The sequence below is a fragment of the Notechis scutatus genome, chromosome 3 (genome assembly GCF_049901735.1).
Source record: "Notechis scutatus isolate UNSWTSFEM ecotype Mainland chromosome 3, rNotScu1.2, whole genome shotgun sequence".
Lineage (NCBI taxonomy): Eukaryota > Metazoa > Chordata > Lepidosauria > Squamata > Elapidae > Notechis > Notechis scutatus.
The window spans coordinates 128428167-128450917 of record NC_142011.1 but is presented as its reverse complement, the minus strand read 5'-3'; the positions used below and the strand labels follow the sequence as shown (position 1 = coordinate 128450917).

The 22751-nt window shown below is 37.7% G+C and overlaps 1 protein-coding gene across 4 annotated transcripts in view; it reads left to right on the top strand.

Moving 5' to 3' along the window:
• CDH18 (cadherin 18) overlaps positions 1-22751 on the top strand; it is a 659070-nt gene that overhangs the window by 493141 nt on the left and 143178 nt on the right. For all 4 annotated transcript variants that reach the window (XM_087961171.1, XM_087961173.1, XM_087961170.1 and 1 more), the window contains one exon: positions 4788-5082. In XM_087961171.1, the coding sequence (XP_087817297.1) occupies positions 4788-5082 (295 nt within the window). The remainder of the gene's footprint in view (positions 1-4787; positions 5083-22751) is intronic.

The following is a 22751-nucleotide window of genomic DNA, read 5'->3' as shown; positions in this document are numbered from 1 at the left end:
CTATGTATCTCATGATTGCAATTGCCCAGATGTTAATTGTGTTGACGGTACACCATCCTCTGAGTTTGGATCTTCATTTTCATTATGTATTCATTATTAACCTTCTTGAGTTTGGTGTGCTTGATGTTGATTTTTGATTGGTAGCATCCCAGAGCTTGTTAAAAGATGGGAAACGATCTAAATGTTTCAAATCAGCGGACTCCAAACTTGGCGACTCTAAGACTTGTGGACTTCAACCCCCAGAATTCCCCACTCCAATCTTGGGGTTGAAGTCCACATGTCTTAAACTTGCCCAGTTTGGAGACCCCATTTTGAAGGAATGAATGAGCCAATGAATGTTGTCAACTTGAAGGATGCCAAAGTATATATAGTGGTCTTCTTCATCTCCAGACTTGATATTGTTTCCATAGATATTTTGATTCTTTTAGTTTTCATTATTTTTCTCATGTTCATGTAAAGGACGCACAAATGTCCATTGCAAATTCCATTCCATGGCTTTATATACAGACAGTGTTGAACTGTGAATCCAGATGATATCTTTCCATATAGTTCTGATCATCCACACAAAGAAGATGGGATAACCTGGCAGATGATTTTGATATTTGATAGCTATGGCCTGGATTTAACTTACTGTGTTGCTATAAATCTATTGAACTAAGTATCTAATTTTATGTAACACATACTACCTCCTCTGCACTTATGAAATAATAGCAGAAATTTAGGCTACCCATTTCTGACACATTAGAACAGGTTTATGTTGATTAGTTCCAGTCAAATGTAAAAGGAGTATCTGAAACTATCACTTAATATACCAAGTTGTGGCACTTTAATAATCAACACCATTTAGTAATATTTTATTATTATGGTATACAACATATTCTCAAATCTTATGCCTCCAAATTTGATCACAAATGGAATTTCAAGAAGCCAAATATTTATATATTTAGAAATAATATCAACTAACTAACAATCACTGTAATGAAAATAATTATCACTTTATTTTAAATTTTAGCCATTAATAAACCTAGCCTGATAATGTTTTTTTAAAATACCTGGTAATTGACATTGACAGTTGTTATTGATTAATTGGTAATATTTATGTTGTTATATTTGATATACAGATACTGTTTGATTTACAACCATAATTGGGATGAGAGTATCAACTGTTTAGCATAACAGTCATTAAGCAAAATGCAACGTGACTGCTTCGCTCAATGACTATAATCCTGGAACTCTCAGTTTTGGTCATTGTGATTTTCCAGATCATTAAGTGAAGTGAAAGAATTGCCTACTGAAAAAATTCAGCTCTGTGTCTCCCAACAATATTTGCGTATCCCTTGGTAAGGACTCAGTAGGTGGACAAAAATTCTAAATCTGTGTAATCACCCCAGAGGTGGTATTCAGCAAGTTCTTACCAGTTCTGGAGAACCAATAGTGGAAATTTTGAGTAGTTTGGAGAACCTGCTGAATACCACCTCTGACTGGCCCCACCCCATCTATTCTTTGCCTCCTGAGTCCCAGCTGATTGGCTGGATCTTCTTTTGTTGCCCTGCACAGGAGAATGGAGCTGTAAATCAGGTTACTAGGGTAGGGAGGGAATGGGGATTTTGCAGTAACCTTCCCCCAGGAGTGGGGTGGGAATGGAGATTTTACAGTATCCTTCCCCTGCCACATCCACCAAGCCACACCATGCCCACCAAGCCATCCCCACAGAACCAGTAGTAAAACATGTTTGAATCCCACCACTGGATCACCCATAATAAAACAAAATCAGTTCCTTTTCAGAGTTAAATTTTTGCATCTACAAATTAAAAAACAAGTCATAATTTGCTATAGCAACATTTTATCAAAGAAAAAAAACAGAGGTGCCTCGGGCACTTTATTTCAGCTGAACTATAAAAAATACATCTGAATTCTCATGTTACCTATACCATTATTTTCAGCTGACCTTTAAATAAAACTATACAGGATTTCTGTAACAGCTCCTTGGAAAATTTCAGTATATAGCTCAGTCAGTTAAAGATGCAGTCATGTGCACATTTATCTAGGAGTAACTCCACCTGAACTAAATGAGAATAGACATGTATAGAGTTATACTAAGAATATATGCAAGCTATGGTATGGCCCACATCTTTCATGACATCTTTATTTTTCACTTCTGTTGCAGTTTACCCTTGGAATGCAAACTTTATTAAGTTTGATAAAATGTATCTTGCCTGACTTATATATACTATATAAAATAAAATCCTTTCCTTATGACCATTTGACTTCAATTTAGCCTCATAATATATGCTGTATGAAGGGCACCTACAAGGCCTTACTGCTAACTTCACCCTTGACATGAACTTTCCTAACCTAATTCAAGCTTTATAAGTCTACCTGCATAATGGAATTATTAAGTAACAAAGATTTCAATTATTGCTTGACACAACGAGTATCTTGCATATGGCCAATTATTCGTCTATCAATATGTATAGGATAATGGATAAATTGCTAAAGTATGGGTATTGTTGCAAGTCACTTGGGATCTCTGACTAAGAGCAGACCAGGATAGAAATTCTGGGTATAGAAAATCAAATTGAATTGAATCCACTTTGGAATTAACTAGGGAACCAGCTGAATAGTATCTTAGTCAACCTGAATGCCTAATCATCCTCATGCTCTTACATCTTACATCACGGGTGTCAAACTTGATAGCATCATGTGACATCATGTGATATATCGTGATGTTTTTTGCCTTTGCAGAGTTGCACTGGGTGTGGCCTGCATATGATGCATCCGGCACACAGTCCATCAATTTGACAAACCTGTCTTACATTTTTCCCTTGGCAGTCCTAAAATCTGTCCTTGAAGTGTGGAAGAGTTGAATTGATGGCTCCTATACTTCTCTGTTCTTCAGTGGCTAAGATGCTGAGCTTGTCAATCAGAAAGGTCAGCAGTTCAGCAGTCCGAATCTCTAGCACTGCATAATGGAGTGACCTCCTGTTACTTGTCCCAGCTTCTGCCAACCTAGCAGTTCGAAAGCATGTAAAAATGCAAGTAGAAAAACAGGGAGCACTTTGGTGGGAAGGTAACAGCATTCCGTGCGCCTTTGGCATTTAGTCATGGTGGCCACATGACCACGGAGACATCTTTGGACAGCGCTGGCTCTTTGGCTTTGTAACGGAGATGAGCACCACCCACTAGAGCCAGAAATGACTAGCATATATGTGCGAGAGGAACCTTTACCTTATTCTTCTCTATGATGACTTTGACAAATATTTTTGAAACAGGTTGATAGCTACAGTTATTAATAATTTCCTGGGTAATCAGGTGAATACTGTGTTATCTTTTGTGTAACTTGTTTATTATACACATTACTTTTCTATAGTTATTGTAAAATTCACCTATTATTAATATGATATTAATTTTTCCTATTTTAATTAGCAATCTATAGATAGGCTGTATAAGTCATAAAGGCAGTTGGTTGGATTTTTTTAAAAAAGTGTTTCTGTGTTCCTCCCCTCTATAAATATAAACTGTTATGTTTTAGTTGTTATATTTTATTTGTCTGTCATTTATCACAATAGGGAAATAAACTGAAATTTAAAAATTAAAATATTAGGGCAATTTCTGTGTTAGCCACCAGCAAATGTATCATTTGGTTAAACATCAGATTTAAAATGTCTTTGTCTTTTATTTTTTTTCCCCATTTATATCCCAAAGTGTTATTCTCTGTTATTATAGCTTCATTTTTATAGCTGCAAATAATGATTTTTCAGTTGTAACCCTACACTAATCAATGGATTAATATTTTGTTCATTGAATTGGGGCCAGTACTTTATAGACATTAAGGAACACAATACAAGTTCTGCATTGTACTAATAAGCTTACTAAAGGAGATAAAAGATAATTGATATAAGGCATTGCTATTGTCCAAGATCAGCTAAGGAAAAGAAATCAATTTGAGATTGAATTTGAGAATGAATTTGAAACTGCATGCTGTTACCTTACATTATGAAATACCTCATTTTCTAAGCCTTCTCAATATATTGGAATTATTTACTTAAATAGATGCAGAAGCGATTTGCAGTTTACTGATTCTTCAAATCGTATATCTCGATTAAGATAAGAAAGTGTCCTAATTCATGGCTTTTTCAACTAAATTCAAGCAGCTTGCTTAATAGAGTGTTTAGACATTAGAATATTTAGAATATGTTTACTTAAATATTAGAATATTTAAATTTAATTTAAATATTAAATTAAGCAAGCTCTATTAAGCAAGCTGCTTGAATTTAGTTGAAAAAGCCATGAATTAGGACACTGTTTCTTATCTCTGATAAGAAACGGATTCTTTATAATATTATTACTATTCTATTATTTTTAAAAATACTTAGAATATTTAGAATATTTTAAATGCTTTAAAGTAATTTTTTTTTTGAAATAATGAAATGTTTCCCTGTTTTTTCAAGTGATTTCTGGTTCTTTTTCTGTGGAGAGGGTAGATATTTTAAATATAATATGGAAATATGTCGTTTTGCTGCCTTGTTTTATTTTATCCTTTCTCCCCACATTGGAAGTAATAATTATCCTGCCAAGCAGCCTGTTTACACTGTATTTCTGATTGTGATTAATTAAGGGATTATGTTGGCTGATTTGGTTTCATTCTATTTAAAACAAGCAAACAAAAGATTATCTTTTCCATTAAGTGGTCATGCATATGGCATAAATACATATATTTTTGCACTGCTTTGGACAAGATTATAGCGGAATGAATATTTCATTACATGTATATCTGTGTTTTACAGCTGCACTCTAATTCCGACAAAGGTGATGGATCAGTCAAATACATTCTTACCGGTGAAGGGGCTGGGACTATCTTTATTATTGATGACACGACTGGAGACATCCATTCAACCAAAAGCCTAGATCGAGAAAAGAAAACACACTATGTGCTACACGCCCAAGCTATTGATAGATGGACAAACAAGCCACTTGAGCCTGAATCTGAGTTTATTATCAAAGTACAAGATATCAATGACAATGCACCCAAATTTACAGATGGACCATATATTGTTACTGTGCCAGAGATGTCTGATATGGGTAAGAAGAAGAATCAGAAATAGCACTGATATACTGTTGATTTGACATTTGGTGTGTGTGTGTGTGGGGGGGGTTCGTTTGTTTTCTTGAGACACTAGAGTGTGTGCCTTAGATTATTTTAGCTGTTTGTGTCACCAGTAAATTTGAAAAAAGCATGAGTAGCTCCTCTTCCTCTTCAATGACTTCACTAGAATTGCTGGGTGTTTTTTTCTGATAATGCTATAGTATTTTTTTTTATAGGTGCATAATTACATTTAAGGAGGTAATTCTTTTCAGACCTCATCAGAGTGCTGGGAAATAGCATTACTCCGCCTTTAACTTTTAATATTTTCCTTAGACTGTGACATTTGATTGAAAAGGCACATAGGTTGCAGTCTGGCATTCTGACAAATCATCCATCAATAGACACATAGACATTAACAATATCTATAGTCTATGCAAAAGCGACAATCAATGAGCCCAAAAGAGAACAAAAAGACTCCAATACCTTTCCACCAGTAATCAGCAACCAGGTCAGCATAGATTAACAGCAAGTTTAACTTCAGACCAACAATCAAGTGAACAATACCCCAATCAAGAAACTGCCAAACAGCCATCAGTAAACAGCCCAGCCAAAGAATCTCTAAGACCACCCCTACCATACAGACAAGCAAGTCACCAGAATATAAACTGACAGCAAATAGCACTCCTTACTAGCACTGATGATGTTATCTAATTAGGGTAATAAAACATCTGCAAGAAAACAAGCAAGCTCAGAGAGCACCAAGGACACCTCATAGATGGCAGGGCTACAAAATCTTCTCTAACTTTTCAGAAAGAAGTTTCTGATTTGGAAAACTGATCAAGACCACCAGTTATTAGCAATGGTAATTTAAGTGACACCTGGAGGTTTACAAGTTGTCTAACCCTGAACTAGACTGATAATCTATCTTGGTACAAAATAGCTTCATGTTTTCAATCTACTATGCTGAAAGCTAGAGGTTGAAAAATGAAATCAGTACAAGGCTAATTCACATAAGTTTATTTTTCCTGCTTCACACTTTGCTGCCAGCTGGGTGGGAAAGTGACACATTCTTTGGGGGCTCTTCAAAGAGCATAAAGAGAAATCCACAATTACATAGCTTATAAAAATAGTAACATCATTTCCAAATAAAAATATTTTCCAACCTGAAAACTATGATTTTAAATTAATAAATGGTGTTCATAAGGATGACTTATTAAATTGAATTCTTGGATTAGGGAGTAAACGTATTATTATGTGTCACATAGAGAAATAAAGTGATATCGCATCCATCCATCCATTTATTGGAAAATGGAAGGGGATTGACAGCATAAAAAAGGCAGGTGTGAATGGAATGATCAAAGCCATGCCCCTTTTTAGATGCATGTGATATATGCAGCTCATATTGTGAATGCCACTTCAGTGCTTTGACCTACCCTTATTGATGTCCATGTCTTTTATCATGATTCTGTATAATTGCATTATAACTATCACTGTATTGGGAAAGAAAACTATGAAACAGGAGTTTTCAGGAGCAAAAAAGATGAATAGGGGTCTGGAAGCTAAAACATATGAAGAACTGTTGCAGGAATTAAGTATGTCTAGTTTAATGAAAAGAAGGACTAGGGGTGATACAATAACAGTCTTCCAATATCTAACTGGCTGCCACACAGAAGAGGGAGTCAACCTAACCTTCAAAGCAACTGAAGGCAGAACAAGAAGCAATGAATGGGAACTAATCAAGGAGAGAAGCAATCTAGAACTAAGGAGAAAATTCCTAATAGTTAGAACAATTAATCGATGGAACAACTTTATTTATTTATTTATTTCATTTGTCAATCGCTTACAAGATACAGGTATAAGTAAAAACATAATTATGAATACATGGATACATATAAGAAAAATAAAAAAATAAATAAAAGAAACAATAGGACAGGGATGATAGGCATGTTGGTGCGCTTACGCATTGCCCCCTACAGACCTCTTAGGAAAGGGGTGAGGTCAATAGTAGACAGTCTAAGGTTAAAGTTTTTGGGATTTGGGGAAGAAACCAGAGTCAGGTAGAGTATTCCAGCCATTGATCACTCTGTTGCTAAAGTCGTATTTCCTGCAATCAAGTTTGGTGCGATTAACCTTGAGTTTGTATCTATTGTGTGCTCTTGTATTGTTATGATTGAAGCTGAAGTATTCATTTGCAGGTAGGTCATTGCAATGTATGATTTTATATACTATATTTAGATTGGACGAAAGGCGGCGTAGTTCTAAGTTTTCTAGGTCTAGAGTTTCAAGTCTGGTGGCATAAAGTATTCTGCAATGAGTAGAGGAGTGGAGAACTTTTCTTGTGAAATATTTCTGGACTTTCTCAATTGTGTTAATATCAGATACATGATATGTATCTGTATTCAAGTATAGGTCTAGCAAATGTTTTGTATGCTCTACCGTGTTTCTCACAAAATAAGGCCAGGCCTTATTTTTTTTGATCCCCGAAAAAATGGCTAGGCCGTCTTTTCGGGGGTGAGTTAATTCCCCCCCCCTTGCATCCTCGGGTGGGTGGGCGGTGACAGCTTGGATGTCGACCTCAGCATTGGTGGGGCACTTCGTATCAGGAGACCTTCCGCCACCATTGCTTTCCCTTCTCCCTTGCTGCCATGGTGTTTAGAGCAATGCCGCGGCATTTGGCGCAGGCACGTGCGGCCAGCCAGGGCTCCTCCCTGCAACCAAAGCCCAGTGGAGACACTCGGCTTCAGGCGCTCCTGTCACCACCTTCCCTTTGCCTTTGAAGGTAAAGCCAATTCTTTTAAAAATGACCCCCTACGACAACAAAGCCTCCCCTGCCCGAGAGGGCAGCCCAACCCCACGTGGGGAGGTGAATCTCCCGGGGCCGCAGTGTACGATCGGCCCACCTCGGGAGAAGTGCCCGGCCGCCATCCCTGCCTGGCACCAGGCAGCGTGTGAAGAGCTTCCCCTGGGGTGCCCAGTGCAGCTGACAGACGGGCCCTCCTTCCTGACAGTAGAGCTCTCACCAAGGCAGCGAGCGCCTCCCCACCAGACCCTCCGCTCATCCCGCAAGGGCCGTGCCAGAGCCGTGCAGGCTGGGCAGAGCCAGGAAAGCGAGCCGCGGGTGCGCGCCCACCTGCCAAGCAAAAGAGCTGGGCCGACCTGAGCTTGGCTTCCTTCCCAAGTCCCTCCAGTGCGAACCCAAAGGGGCCACCGGGAGAGGCTGCCCGAGGCAGTGATAGCGCCCACCCATCCGCAGACAGGGAGGCGAGGTGATGGCAGCGCTGCTTCCCTGGCCGGCGGAGAGAGCCTGAAGCTGCCCGTCCTTTCCACCCCTCGCCCAGCCCGTCCCCATCCCCACGTATCTCCAAATGCGCTGGCAGCTCCAAACGCTGCAGTGGAACGGGCATCAGGCAGAGGCGCTGACTCAGCAAGGCTGAGCTCGGAGGAGGATGTGGCGCAGGGAGGAGCCCTGGCTGGCCGCGCATGGCTGCGCCAAACGCCGCGGCGTTGCTCTAAACGCCGCAGCAGCACGGGGGGAAGGTAAAGCAATGGTGGTGGAAGGTCTCCCGATACGAAGTGCCCCACCAACGCAGGCAGCACCATATCCGGGTATGCAACAAAAGTGCTTCCTAACGGCAAGCCCCCCCTGCCATTTCCCCCCATTTCGCATGTTTAATATAGGCCTTAATTTGGGGGGAGAGGCTTAATTTGATTTTATGCTAATAAAACATGCTGGGCCTTCCTATTGGTGGAGGCCGTATTGTTGGAGAAACACGGTAGTTAGTAGTGTGATATTACCAGAGAAGAAGCTACGTAGGATTAGATTAACAACTCTTAATGCCTTTTTGGCATTGTTTCTTTTACTTGTTCTTCCTCTAATTGAAACTCTAGCAAATGTCCATAAAGTTTTTTTATTACATTTTCATCAGTACCTGTCAAAATTTTATCTAAATCAGTCAACTTATCATAGATACCTTCTGTTTTAACATCTTTATCAAATCTAGATTGTATTTGCAAATATGAAAACCAATTCATTTTTACACCTTGTTCATCCAGCGCTTGCATAGATTTAAGTTCACCCTTTTCATTCAATATCTCACCGTATCTAACTGTTTGTTCCTTTTTATATATTATTGGATAGGAAAAAGCTTCAATAGTAGATAACCAAAGCGGAATTTTTAAATAATATTGCTTTTTTATCTTCTCTCAGTTTAGAAACAATGCTTCTCGAATATAATGTCTTCTAAAATACCCCTGCATTTTAGTTCCCTTATACCAGAGGAAGGCATGCCACCCTAACAGCAGGTCATGTCCTTCTAAATTCAAAAGTCTGGTATTCCTTAATGTTATCCACTCCTTTACCCATATCAGACTTGTCGCTTGGTAGTATAATTCCCAATTGGGCAAAGCAAATCCTCCTCTTATTCTTGCATCTTGTAACAATTTAAGTTTTATTCTCGCTTTCTTCCCCTGCCAAATGTATTTTAGCGCTATTTTGTTTAAATCTTCAAAAAATTCTTTCCCTAATCTGCTTGGAATTGTCTGGAATAAGTATAAGATTCTGGGCAATACATTCATCTTAATTGTAGATATTCTCCCAATCAGTGATAATGGTAAATTTTCCCATTTTATCAAATCTGTCGCTATCTGTTGTTTAAGTTTGAGATAATTGTCCTCCTTAAGTGTGCTACATCTTGGTGTTATATGTATCCCTAAATAAACCTTGTTTGTGACCTGGATTCCCAAAACTTCCTCCAATTCTTTCTTTTGTCTTACTAACATGTTCTTTGCTAAAATCTTTGTTTTATCTTTATTTATTTTCAAACCTGCTACTTTCCCATACTCTTCTATCTTTTCTATCAGTTTAGGGGCAGACTCCAATGGCTCCTCTAATATAAATACCAGGTCATCTGCAAAAGCTTGTAATTTATACTCTTCTTTTTAAATTTTCATTCCTTTCCTTTTCATTCCTTTTATTTCTTTTTCTTCTCTATTCAGCACTTCCAGTGTTAACACAAACAACAGAGGTGACAGTGGACAGCCTTGTCTGGTCCCTTTTCTTATATCTATAAAGTCTGTTAACTCTCCATTTATCATAACCTTTGCAGTTTGTTTATGATATATCATTTCGATGGCTTGAGTAATTTTTTTTTACCAAAGCCCATTTGGTCCAATTGTAACAGCATAAAACGCCAATTCACAATTTCAAAGGCTTTTTGTGCATCTATAAACATCAGAGCCATTTGTTTTTCAGGATGTGCCTCATAGTATTCCAGTGTATCTAAAATTATTCTCATATTATCTTTAATCTGTCTCTTCGGCAGAAATCCATTTTGATCAGGATGAATAAAATTATCTTTTCAGTCTTTCTGCCAGAATTGAAGCAAAAATTTTATAATCTGAATTTAATAGTGACATAGGTCTGTAATTTTTAACTTGCTGTGGGTCTGTGTCCTCCTTCGGTACAAGTGTTATATATGCTTCTGACTATGTTTCGGGTATTCTCTTCTTTGTCATAACTTCATTCATAATTTCTAATAAGTGAAGATTCAATGTTTCCTGGAATGTCTTATAAAATTCCACTGGCAAACCGTCTGGACCTGGTGCTTTCCCAATGTTTTGCTTTTTTAAAGCTTCTGTTAATTCCATCATTGTTATATTGCTTTCTAATATTGTTTCAATATCTTTGGGTATCTGGGGCATTCTTCTTGAGTCTCTTTCCTTTCTCAGTTTATATGCTAGCCATCTGCCTGGTTTATTTGCATCTTCAAAATAGTTCTGCTTAGCATTTCAATTTTTTGTGCTATTTCTTCTTTTTCCATTAGCCCCATTTTATGCTTAGTTATGTCCATTTTAATTTTAATGGCCTTTTTTTGTGGAAATTTCTGTAGTTCTTTTTCCAACGTCTTGTAGTCATCTTCTAATATTTTAAAGATTTTTTTTTTATGTTTTATATTTCTTTTCTTTGTATAGTCCATTATCAAACCTCTTGTATAAGCCTTCATCATGTCCCATGATGCGATTAAGTTGTGTAGTCCATATGTTTTTGCAGTGTAAGAGTTGCATATTACATGATAGCTTTTTTCTGAAACCAAATTGTTTATTAGAGAGTAGGTTGTTTGTCTCTAAGTGGAGGATAATGGATTGGTTAATAATTGATTCCATGACTTTACAGGTGATGCAGCATAAGGAGATTGGTCTGTAATTTTCAACTAGGCTGGGGTCTCCCTTTTTGAAGATGGGGATGACCGTGGCTTGTGACCATAGTTTTGGCAAGGAGCTGGTCCTGAAAGATTTTTCAAAGATTATGCTTAGAGGTTCGGCTATGGCAGTGGATAGCTTTTTTAAGAAGTAGGCACATATTCCGTCTGGTCCAATAGATAGGGATGGTTTTTGATTGTGCAGTGCTTTTTCAACAATGTCTTCTGTAAAATCGATATGTATTAGATCATTGTAGTTGTCTGTGGTTCGACTAGGAAGTACTGGGCTTGATCCATTGCTGTTTACAAATACTGAGCCAAAGAACGTGGTAAAGAGGTTGGCTTTAATGGTGTTGTCGTTACAGTCTTTGCCATTAGGTCCTTTCAGGGGTGGGATGGACCTTGAGTCTTTTAGTTTGTTGTTTACAAAATTGTAGAAAGCACACGTGGAATTAGTGCATAGAAGGTTTTCCTCTTGTTTAATGTGGTAATTAGTGCATTCAGTTTTTATCTGGTGGCATAGATTTTTGTATTGGCTTTTGAAGTTGGCAACTTGCCTCCAGAAGTTGTGAGTACTCTAACACTGGGGGTTTTAAAGAAAAGATTGGACAACCATTTATTTGAAATAGTATAGGGTTTCCTGCTTGAGCAAAGAGTTGGACTAGAAGATCTTCAAGGTCCCTTCCAACTCTGTTATTCTGAATTACTTCCTAGCATATAAAATCTTCTAAATGATACAACTTGCTTTTGGTAAGAAAATCAGTCTATTTTCTTATAAACATTAAGGATGAGAAATTTGGATTGCAGATTATACATTCATCATATGAACTCAATTAATATTCCCAACAACATGATAAAAGAAGAGGGATATTAATATGATGCCAAAGTAGAGTGTTTTTTTCTTATATTATCAGCTTTTGGATATGCTGAAGTATCTAATAGTGATAATCCAGTGAAATGGTGTTAAGTATTTGAATTACCTATAGTCAGAGTAGGTTGTAGGGAATGGAGTAAGCAAGTGTTCAGTAAAATAATATGGATTCCAGCATAGTGTTTTTTTATCTTTTATCCCTAAAGGTTAAGGTAACAAACAAACAAACACACACACACACACACACACAGTTTACTAAAAGCAGATTGTTACAGGATCATAGGGGCTGAACTAGCAGGCAAATAGAATTAGTACCAAACGATATGACATAAATTTTAAGGAAAAAATGTGATGATGATAATAATTGTGCCCAAAACGTGAATTGTTCTGAATAAAGTCAAAGAATAGCTAGCAGTAGTATACCTCTATTAGACTTTTCCGCCTAAAATGTTATATTTTTATATGAGTAGTACAGCACATTTTGGCTACCAATAGTAGTAATTATAGTACAGTATTTGATAAACAGTTATAAGGACATATGGAAGATTCTTGGCACTAGATAGTTTATCATAGGGTCTCAGTTGTTCAGGTTTACATTAGGGACTAAAGTATACAAATTACACTGCATTATCTTTTCTAAATGCATTATTACCTTATATGTCTATAATGATTGTTAGTCCTTCTGCAGACACATAAATACCAATGCAGTTAGTCTGCATTTAATAGCCACAATTTGGACTGGCAACTTGGTTATTAAATGAAGTGGTTACTAAGTGAGACTGTGACTATACTTGTCATCTTAGTTAACCTTTCCTTTGGTTTGCAGACCTGTGAAGGTTGTAAATATGCAAAGTGACTTTTTCATCAGTGTCACAATTGCACACAGGCACTAAATGAGGCAGTTGCCAAATGAGAACTACTTGTATTAGCATCCTACATTAGCATTTTTTTTAAAAAAAAGTTTTTTTTTTATTTAAAAAAACTACATTAGCATTCTTAATGACATTTAGCACACTCATGATGACAGCGAGTGTTAATTGGAAACCTGGGTAGCAAATCAAGGATGAAGTGAAGTGAGAAGAGAATACAGAGTTGCTAAGCACTATTGTGCACCACCCTTGTCACCCTTACAATTTATTTCTTTGTACTGAAAATTTGTCATGAGTATCCAGCATGACCCTGAAAAAAATTTAATTTCTAATGGAACTTGTAAGGAAAACCTTTTTCTCAGTGTTCTCCATTTCTGTCTTCACGAACTTTGATTCTCACGATTTCTTTTGCCTTTTCTGCCACTCATTATCTATTTAGTAAGGAGGTTTTGACGAGCATTTCAATGTCATCCTCAAAATCAAGAGCTTGTATGCTACTACTTTCTCCTGCTATTAGCAAAGGGTCATGTGAACTTTTTTTCTCGCAGTCATGCTTCAGAATCATCACCTTATTTTCCTTCTTTTTCCCTGTTAAGAAATGATACAGATTAAAACACTCTTTTTCTTTGGCGAAGCACTTCTGTAATGAGTGCCTGTTTACAAATTATACATGAAAATAATGCTCTACTTATTTTATGGTAAATAGACTCAGAACATAATGTTCAGTTATTGCCTCTTCTTCTAATTGCGACTGTGAAGCAGAGTCTTGTTTTAGTCTAAACTCAATTCTTAGATGCTTTTATATAAGAATCTTGCTTTGCATGGAAATGTTTTAGAAAAAAACTTGCTGAAATTCTTGAGTGACTAATTGAGTGAGTGAGTGATAAATAGATTTCCATAGTTTTGCCACTCCTAGTGACCACATTGGTTTTTTCATGACAATATATCCTTAATGTAGTCTTTCAAGTTTTCCAACAGTGCAGTCACCTACCTTGTTGCTGGTCCTTCTCTTCTCTTTCACCTTTTCCAGTATTAGAGCATTTTCCAAAGAGCTAGGTCTTCATGTAAAATAGGATCATTTGATTCTGGTCACTTCTTTTTGATTGATTGATTGATTGATTGATTGATTGATTGATTGATTTTGTTGTCTGTCTGAAGTATTCTCATGAGACTTCTCCATCACCAAAGTTCAAAAGCATCAATACTTTTCCTAACCTGATTCTTCAGTGCCAATGTTTGCTTCTATAGTATGTCACAGGAAATATCATGGATTGCATAGTTTTAATCTCTGTAGGTATAAAGGCATAACATTTAAATGTTTTTCTGAAGTTTTGTTGCTCTCTGAGCTTGTTTGCTTGAAGTTTCACTACTGGACTAGGCAATATCTTCAGTACTAGAAATAATCAGAGTTTGCTCTCTGTTTATAATTAGTAGCATGCCTTGCCAGTGTTGGTGGAGATGTTTTCTTCTTGATAGTGTTAGGGTTTGAGGATTAACCCCTAGAAGAGTATTGCAGCAGTAGTCAAACCAAGAAGCCAAAGGAGAGCGGAAGGGCCCCAGAGTATACACACACTGAACACAAACACTGTTTGTAGTTTAAATAGTTTTTAATCCAGTTAGAGTTTAAGCATTGTCATTCAGTCCATTAAGTCATTCACAGTATTTCCATCCAGTAAGACTCACTAGTATAGTTCAAGTTAAGAGTCCTTGCAATATCTTTATCAGCCGATAAAGATATCTTCTCCTCCTCCGGTTTCACTCTCCAGAGAAACAAACGCTGGATATTCAGCAAACAGTAGCAAACAAGAACAGTTCAGTCACAGGCACTCACAGTCAGTAATCACAGTTAGTCACAGTAAGACACAGTTAGTCGCAGCAGCACACAGTTACAGCAACTCACAGTCAGTAATCACAGTTAGTCACAGTAAGACACAGTTAGTCGCAGCAGCACACAGTTACAGACAGTAAGCTTTCCAGCTTCTAATGCTTCCTTATATTGTAACTTCTAACCGCACCCTTAATCGGCTAATTGCCTGCTGCATTGTGCTTAAAGTGATAAGCACTTAAACCATGATATCTAAGTTTTATATATTTATTCACCCAAATCATATTTGGTATCAATGTTATACCTAACATACTCCCCTTTTGGGTGAAATAAATATATAATACCTTTACAATCTAATCCCATATTTTTCACAACTCTCCTGGTGCTTACTGGCACCTTGGGCTTTAGTAAAATTATCAGCTAAATTGTCCTCCGACATACAGTACTCTAGCTGAATCATCTTACTTCTTACAGATTGTCTCACGTTTAGGTATCTTAGATCTGTATGCTTGCTCCTTGTTTTTACTCCAATATTTGTGGCCATTTGAATTGCTGCCTGATTATCTTCATGTATAATTATAGGATAATCTACAGTTATACCTATATCAATTAACATTTGTTTATACATTATTAATTCTGTACATAACAATGATAAACAGGAGAATTCTGCCTCCATAGTAGACAAACTTATATGCTGTTGTCTTATTGACTTCCAGCCTATTAATGTCTTACCCAGCATTATGGCTGTTCCTGAAGTCGACTTTCTAGTGTCTCTTTCTGATGCAAAGCTAGCATCTGCATAAGCACACAGAATTAAATCACCCTTTGGTTCTAAATACAATGAATAATTCATTGTCTTTTTAAGATATCTTAATATCCTCTTAGCTGCTATCCAGTGTCTTTCACACGGTGCAGAATTGAATCTAGCCAACTGATTCACGCAGTACGATATATCTGGTCTAGACCAATTACTAATATAACTCAAACTACCAATTAAAGATTGATAAATCACCTTATCAAACTCCGGGCTTTGTTCATCAGTGTTGCTAAACTCCTGACTCATTGGAGTCTTAGCTGGCTTACAAAGCTCCATCTTGTAATCTTTTAGCAATTTGCTTATCTTATCTTCCTGAGATATCTTAAAACCTTTCCGTGTTTTCTTTATATTCAAACCGAGATACTTCTTTATCTCCCTAATTGCTTGATCTTTATTCTCTTTCCTAATGATGCTATTATTTTATTTGCTTCATCATTAGTTTCAGTTATCAATGCAATGTCATCTGTGAATAGTAATAATAATGATACTTTCCCATTTGTCTCCCTCTTAAACAGACATGGATCGGCTAAACCAGCTTTAAATCCTATATTGTCTAGTTCCTTTACAATATACTGGTTCCATTCATAGCCTGATTGTTTAAGACCATAGAGACTTTTCTTTAACAACCAACAATCATTATTATCCTTATTTTCACTTTTAATACCAACAGGTTTTTTCATATAAATAGTATGTTTTAATGGGGCGTGCAAGTAAGCAGTTTCCACATCTAGATGGTTAACTATATAGTTTTTACTAGCTGCCCACACTAAAGCTGCCCTCAAGGTTGCTGCCTTAAGACTAGGTGCAAACACCTCATCATAGTCATTGGCATTCTGCCTAAAACCTTGGGCTACTAACCTTGCCTTATGGATTAAATTACCATCCTTATCTATTTTTACCTTAAATATCCATTTGCAGCCAATGGATTTCTTTCCTACAGGTAATTTGGCATTCTCATACACCTTCATATCACTTAATGAATTCAGTTCCTTATTCATTGCTGCATACCATTTTCTTTTTCCTTATTAGGATACTTTTTAATTTCTTCAACAGAATTAGGAACTTGATTAATCTGGCACACTGTGTTAGCCTGGTACCTATCAGGCGGTCTAGATATACGTGTAGTTCTTCTGGGAATTACAGGGCTTACAGGAGGACTTTGTTGAACTACTACCTGTTCATCTTCCTCATCCTGTTCAGCTATTGCATCTGTTTCTTCCTTTATGGGCACTATTTCATCCTGTATTTGTCTCTTTACTTTATTTTTAAAGTTACAGGGATAACTAATGGGATTTCTATAGGATTCAATAATTACATCTTTATTGGCATCCTGTTCTAATTTCTCCCATCCTTCATGTTCTAGAAATTGGGCACTAGCACTACATAACACTTTAGATGTGCCTTTCTCCCAAAATCTATATGCCCTATGGTTTGCCTGATAACCAACGAAGAAAAATCTTTTAGCTCTATGTTGCCCTTTTTTTCTGAGTTGTGCAGGAATATGCACCCATGCTGGTGCACCAAATGTGTGCAGGTAACTTAGATCAGGTTTCCTGTCATGCCACCTGGTGAATGGAATTTCACCTGTTGTTGTATTAACAACGTTGTTCAATATGGTATTAGCACACATTGTAGCCTCCCCACAAAGAATCAGGTAACCCAGAATCATTTAACATTGTTCTAACCATTGCCTGTAGTGTTTGGCCTCTTCTTTCAATAAAAGCGTTATGTTCTGGCCTGTATGGAGCAGACTTCTTATGCTCTATTCCAGCTACCTTAAGTCTGTTCTGGAATTTGTTATTAATAAATTCCGTACCATTATCTGACACCAGGGTTATCAGTTGACGTTTAGACTTTCTTTCAGCAAACCTAAGCCAATTGAAAAAATGTTGATATGTTTCAGTTTTGCTTTTCATTAAATAGCAAAACCCATATCTAGAATAATGGTCCATAATGCTCAGTATATATCTAGCACCCCCATACTGGGTTTCTTTGGACCTATTATGTCTGCAAATACTACTTCTAAAGGTTCTTTTGTTTTGAAACCATTTAGCCTATTTGCAGGCAATACCTTGCTCTTATCTTCACAGCAAACATTACAACGCAAATATTTATCACAAGATTTTAACCTTATTCCTTCAGATAACTCAACTGTACGTTTTAGCATTTTAAAATTTACATGCCCTAAACGCCTATGCAATAAATGGATACATTCATTATGAGGCTTTATATTATTAAATACAGTTTGTGCCTCCCCTTTCTTACTATTATCTAAGACATATAATGTTCCATTTAAAGCTGCAGTTACCCTTTTGTTATCTTTTCAATTATGCAATTATTATCTTTAAAAGTAATTACATAACCTAATTTATCTAATACCCTTACTGAAAGCAAATTAAACTTTAGTTGCGGTACATACAACATTTTTATATCCTGGTTTATGTACGGACAACGTGCAAAACCTTGACCTTTTGCTTTCAGGTTCCAGCCGTTAGCAAGAGATATATGTTGAGAGCTTTTAGACATTTTTATAAATTTTGTCTTATCTCTTGTGATGCAGTGGGATGCGCCACTGTCAACCACCCATAAATTATTCTTCACATCAGAGTTGCTAAACGTGGCTAGTTCAAATGCTTTCTTTGTCTTTTTTATATTCTGGCTTTTTCTCTTTTTGCAGAATCTTGCCAAATGTCCTCTGCCTCCACAATTAAAACACTTTTTAATTGTGTATGCTGTTGAAGATAAATTCTCTTCTTCCAGGTGCTGTACTTTGCTTAGCTGGTTTCTTACAGGCTTTGAAGATAATTTCTCTTCTTTCTTATCTTCTCTCAGCTCGTCACGCTCACGCCTTCTTTTGGCTTCTTCTAGTAGCCTGCCTGTTATGTCGGTTAATGAGAGGCTTTCTTTTGGCAATACTTCTAACGAAGTCACATAGTCATCATAGCTTTGATCTAATGAAGATAATATTATGTAGACTTGTTGCAGTTCATTAAATATAAGCTCTTTTTCTTGCAAATCTTGAAAAATGCTCTTCATACAGTTTAAATGAACTAACATATCTCCATTCCTCTGAAGATGCGTTCGAAAAAGCTTCCGTGTAAGATTTATATGTGCTCCTACACTGTCCCGAACATAAATCTTCCTGAGGTTCTCCCAGCAGTTTGCAGCATTTTCTTCTCCACGAATATGGACAAGCTGCTGATCACAGAGAGTCAGTCCTATGATGCATAAAGCCTGCTCATTCTGCATTTTAAAGTCTTGTAACTTTTCTTTATCATCATCATTAGCAGGATCCCATCTACTCACATCTGGTGGGTTTGCTATAATGTCCCACAAACCTTCTCTGCGTAGAAGTAAACTACATTTCATTGACCATGAAACATAGTTTGTTCCATCCAGCCTGGATATCATGGACAGTTGTGACAAATTTACTTGTGCCATTACTCTTCAGATATTTTGACTATTTTAAACTAATTAAAACAGTTTGTTTTTACAGTAATGTGCAACTCACACCAACTCTCTCTGTTATATCCTGGTTAGTTAGACTATGCTGCTGGGCCCATAACCAATGTTAGGGTTTGAGGATTAACCCCTAGAAGAGTATTGCAGCAGTAGTCAAACCAAGAAGCCAAAGGAGAGCGGAAGGGCCCCAGAGTATACACACACTGAACACAAACACTGTTTGTAGTTTAAATAGTTTTTAATCCATTTAGAGTTTAAAGCATTGTCATTCAGTCCATTTGTCATTCACTATATTTCCATCCAGTAAGACTCACTATTACAGTCCAAGTTAAGAGTCCTTACAATATCTTTATCAGCCGATAAAGATATCTTCTCCTCCTCCGGTGCCTCTCTCCAGAGAAACAAACGCTGGATATTCAGCAAGACGCTCAAACAGTAGAACAGTTGAATTCCACAGTAAATCAGCAAACAGTAGCAGACAGGATCATCTCGGTCACAGGCACAGTACAAACAGTATTCACAGTTAGTCACAGTAAGCTTTCCAGCTTCTAATGCTTCCTTATATTGTAACTTCTAACCGCACCCTTAATCGGCTAATTGCCTGCTGCATTGTGCTTAAAGTGATAAGCACTTAAACCATGATATCTAAGTTTTATATATTTATTCACCCAAATCATATTTGGTATCAATGTTATACCTAACAGATAGTTCCATCATTAGGCTGTTCATTGCATGATTATTTGTCTGGGTTGATAGTTCCTTAATTAGGGTATTGTTTCGCCTTTGATTGTTTCTCTGGTATTAATTCTGGTATTAATTTCTACCTATCTGTGTGTTGATTGCTGGTGTTGAAATTCTGGTCGTTTTCTTTCCTTTTTAACTTTTTTATTGCCTCTTTCAGCATATAAATGTTTATTTATATGCCAAAGCTACACGAATTCCTTGTGATTTTTGGATTTAGCAGGGTTCAGGATACTGGGTTCAGTTTCCCAGTTGAAACTATGGTTACGTTTGTCAACGTATTGTGAGATTAAGTAATTTTCATTATATCTTCTGGTTTCTAATTGATATGTATAGATGCACTCTGTTAGTCTTCTGCCTAAATTCCTACTACAGTGTCTTGATGTGGATAGTGCTAAAAAGATTTAAAGACCTTCATGGCTAATCTGCCAAGTGCTAGTCTGCAGAATAATCTATTTGTTCCTTTACTATTGATAATTGATCCTCAAAGACAAAAGCTACTGTGACATCTTCATTGCCAATTCTAAGGCTGGTTGTTGCACCCGTTGTCATTCATTTGGTCTTTTTTATATATTTTGGTCCACTTTACTCCTTATCATTTATTATTAGAGCATCCATTTCCTTTGTATTTTCAGCTATCAGGATAGTGTCTTCAGCATGTTTCTTCCTTCAGTTTCCTCCTTCCAATCCTGATCTTCTAAATAGAAAATAAAAGGCACAGAGGAGCAAATCTGTTCCCATTCTCTTGTACATGTTCATGTGTATATTTTCTACCCTCTCTTACAAGAAGTCTGCATTACATTACTGACCTCTGGCTTATGAACACCCTATTAGATGTGAATGAACTGCCTGCAGTACTCAAAATGGCAAACAGCCAACTGTCAATGAAATCTGACCCAAAAAGGGGAAAGGCAAGTATGAACCATCAACGAGAGCATTGGCGCTGCAGGTCAGCATCTCGTGGATGTGCCCAGCTGTTGATGCTGCAGGGAGGCCCTGGAAGCATCTCTTTGTCTCTTGCCCATGTAGCTGGCAAGGAGAGGCCCAGTGCTACAAGTGGAGAGATATCTCTCTTAAGCACATGACATGTCATGCATATGTAGTATGGGTGCTGCAGGCAAGGAGGGCACCACTAGCATCTTTCTCTCATGCACACACAGCTGGCAAGGAGAACACTGGTGTTGCAGACAGGAAGGAACACCACCACCTAGCCCTCCACCACTGCATTTCCAAGCTCCTCTCTTGTCCTCCTTGCTTATACATACACATACAATGCCTGCCCTCAGTCTGTGAATGTTCCAGACTGTTTTAAGCAGTTTATAGCAGTGGTGGGATTAATTTTTTTTTACTACCAGTTCTGTGGGCATGACTTGTGGTGGGTGTGGTGTGGCTTGGTGGGCGTGGTTTGGTGGGCATGGCAGGGGAAGGATACTGTAAAATCCCCATTCCCTCCCCACTCCTTGGGGAAGGTTACTGCAAAATCCCATTCCCTCCCTACTCCACTAACCTGCTTTCCAGCTTCTTTCTCCTGTGCATGGCAACAAAAGAAGACCCTGCCAATCAGCTGGGACTCGGGAGGCAGAGAATAGATGAGGATACGACCAGTCAGAGGTGGTATTTGCCGGTTCTCCAAACTACTGAAAATTTCTGCTACTGGTTCTCCAGAACTGGTCAGAACCTGCTGAATACCATCTCTGGTTCATAGTAAGGCAAACATTTGATTAAATAACTTGTTGCAGATTTAAAAATAGACTTTGGAATGGAACTAATTCTAGAACGTCTTGCTGTAATCTGCATTTGATTGATAGATGATAGATAGATAGATAGATGACCCAGGGCGTGGCACAAAGGCAACACAGTCAGATAAGCAATAAGAGTCCCTTTATTATCTCCAACTTTGCTCCCAATATTCAGGTTACCTTCTGGCTGGAGAAAAACTCTCCCAGGAACAGCCTTTGACTGCAGAAAATTAAGTCCAAAACATGAGCAATACAAACTGTAACTTAAAGTCCAAACAAGCCAAACTGAAGTAATTAGTTTAGCAGAGCAGGACCAAGAATTTCAGACTTGAAAGCATGGCAAAACTCACATGGTTGGGAAGATGCCAGGAACACAGATAAACCATGACAACACAGGATAAAGTCAAGTTTGCTCCCAGCAGCCTGTCGCATGCAGTCTGCCTTTCTTATCAACTGTCTTCCCAGCTAAAGAAGGGTATCAGGGCCCTTTCCTCCCTCATAAGCCATACAACCCACATTGCTCTCTTCTCCGTTCCTCCCTTTGTGCCCTAGGATGAAGAGGCGGTGGGCCTGGGTCTTCCTCTGAACTCCCTCTCCCTCATTCTATCTCTCTCCTGCTCTGCCCAGCAGGACTTTGCCCTTCCCCAGCCTCCTCCACAGCCAACGGAACCACACTCCCACTCCCTGTCAACTGTTCGGCTTCCTCCTCAGATTCAGACTCCAACAGGAGCATGACAGATAGATGATAGATAGATAGATAGATAGATAGATAGATAGATAGATAGATAGATAGATAGATAGATAGATAGATAGATAGATAGATAATCTTTGTTGATCCTTATTGAAGTCTCTAACATAGGAATGCCCCATACTCATTAATCAATATGTAGATTAAAGCATAAACATACATACAAACATACAGTAATTCAACAAAACATTTTTCACATGTATTAGATATCCCAAGCAAGAGTTCAAAGGGACTGAATACAGTGGTGGTATTCAAATAAAGTTGCCACCGGTTCGGTGGGCATGGCTTGGTGGCCCTGCTTTGCATGCATGCACACTTTGCGTGCACGTGCGTGCCAAACGCGCACTTTGCACAGGTGCAGAGGCGTTCTAACTTGCCTCCTGCAAGCCTGCATGA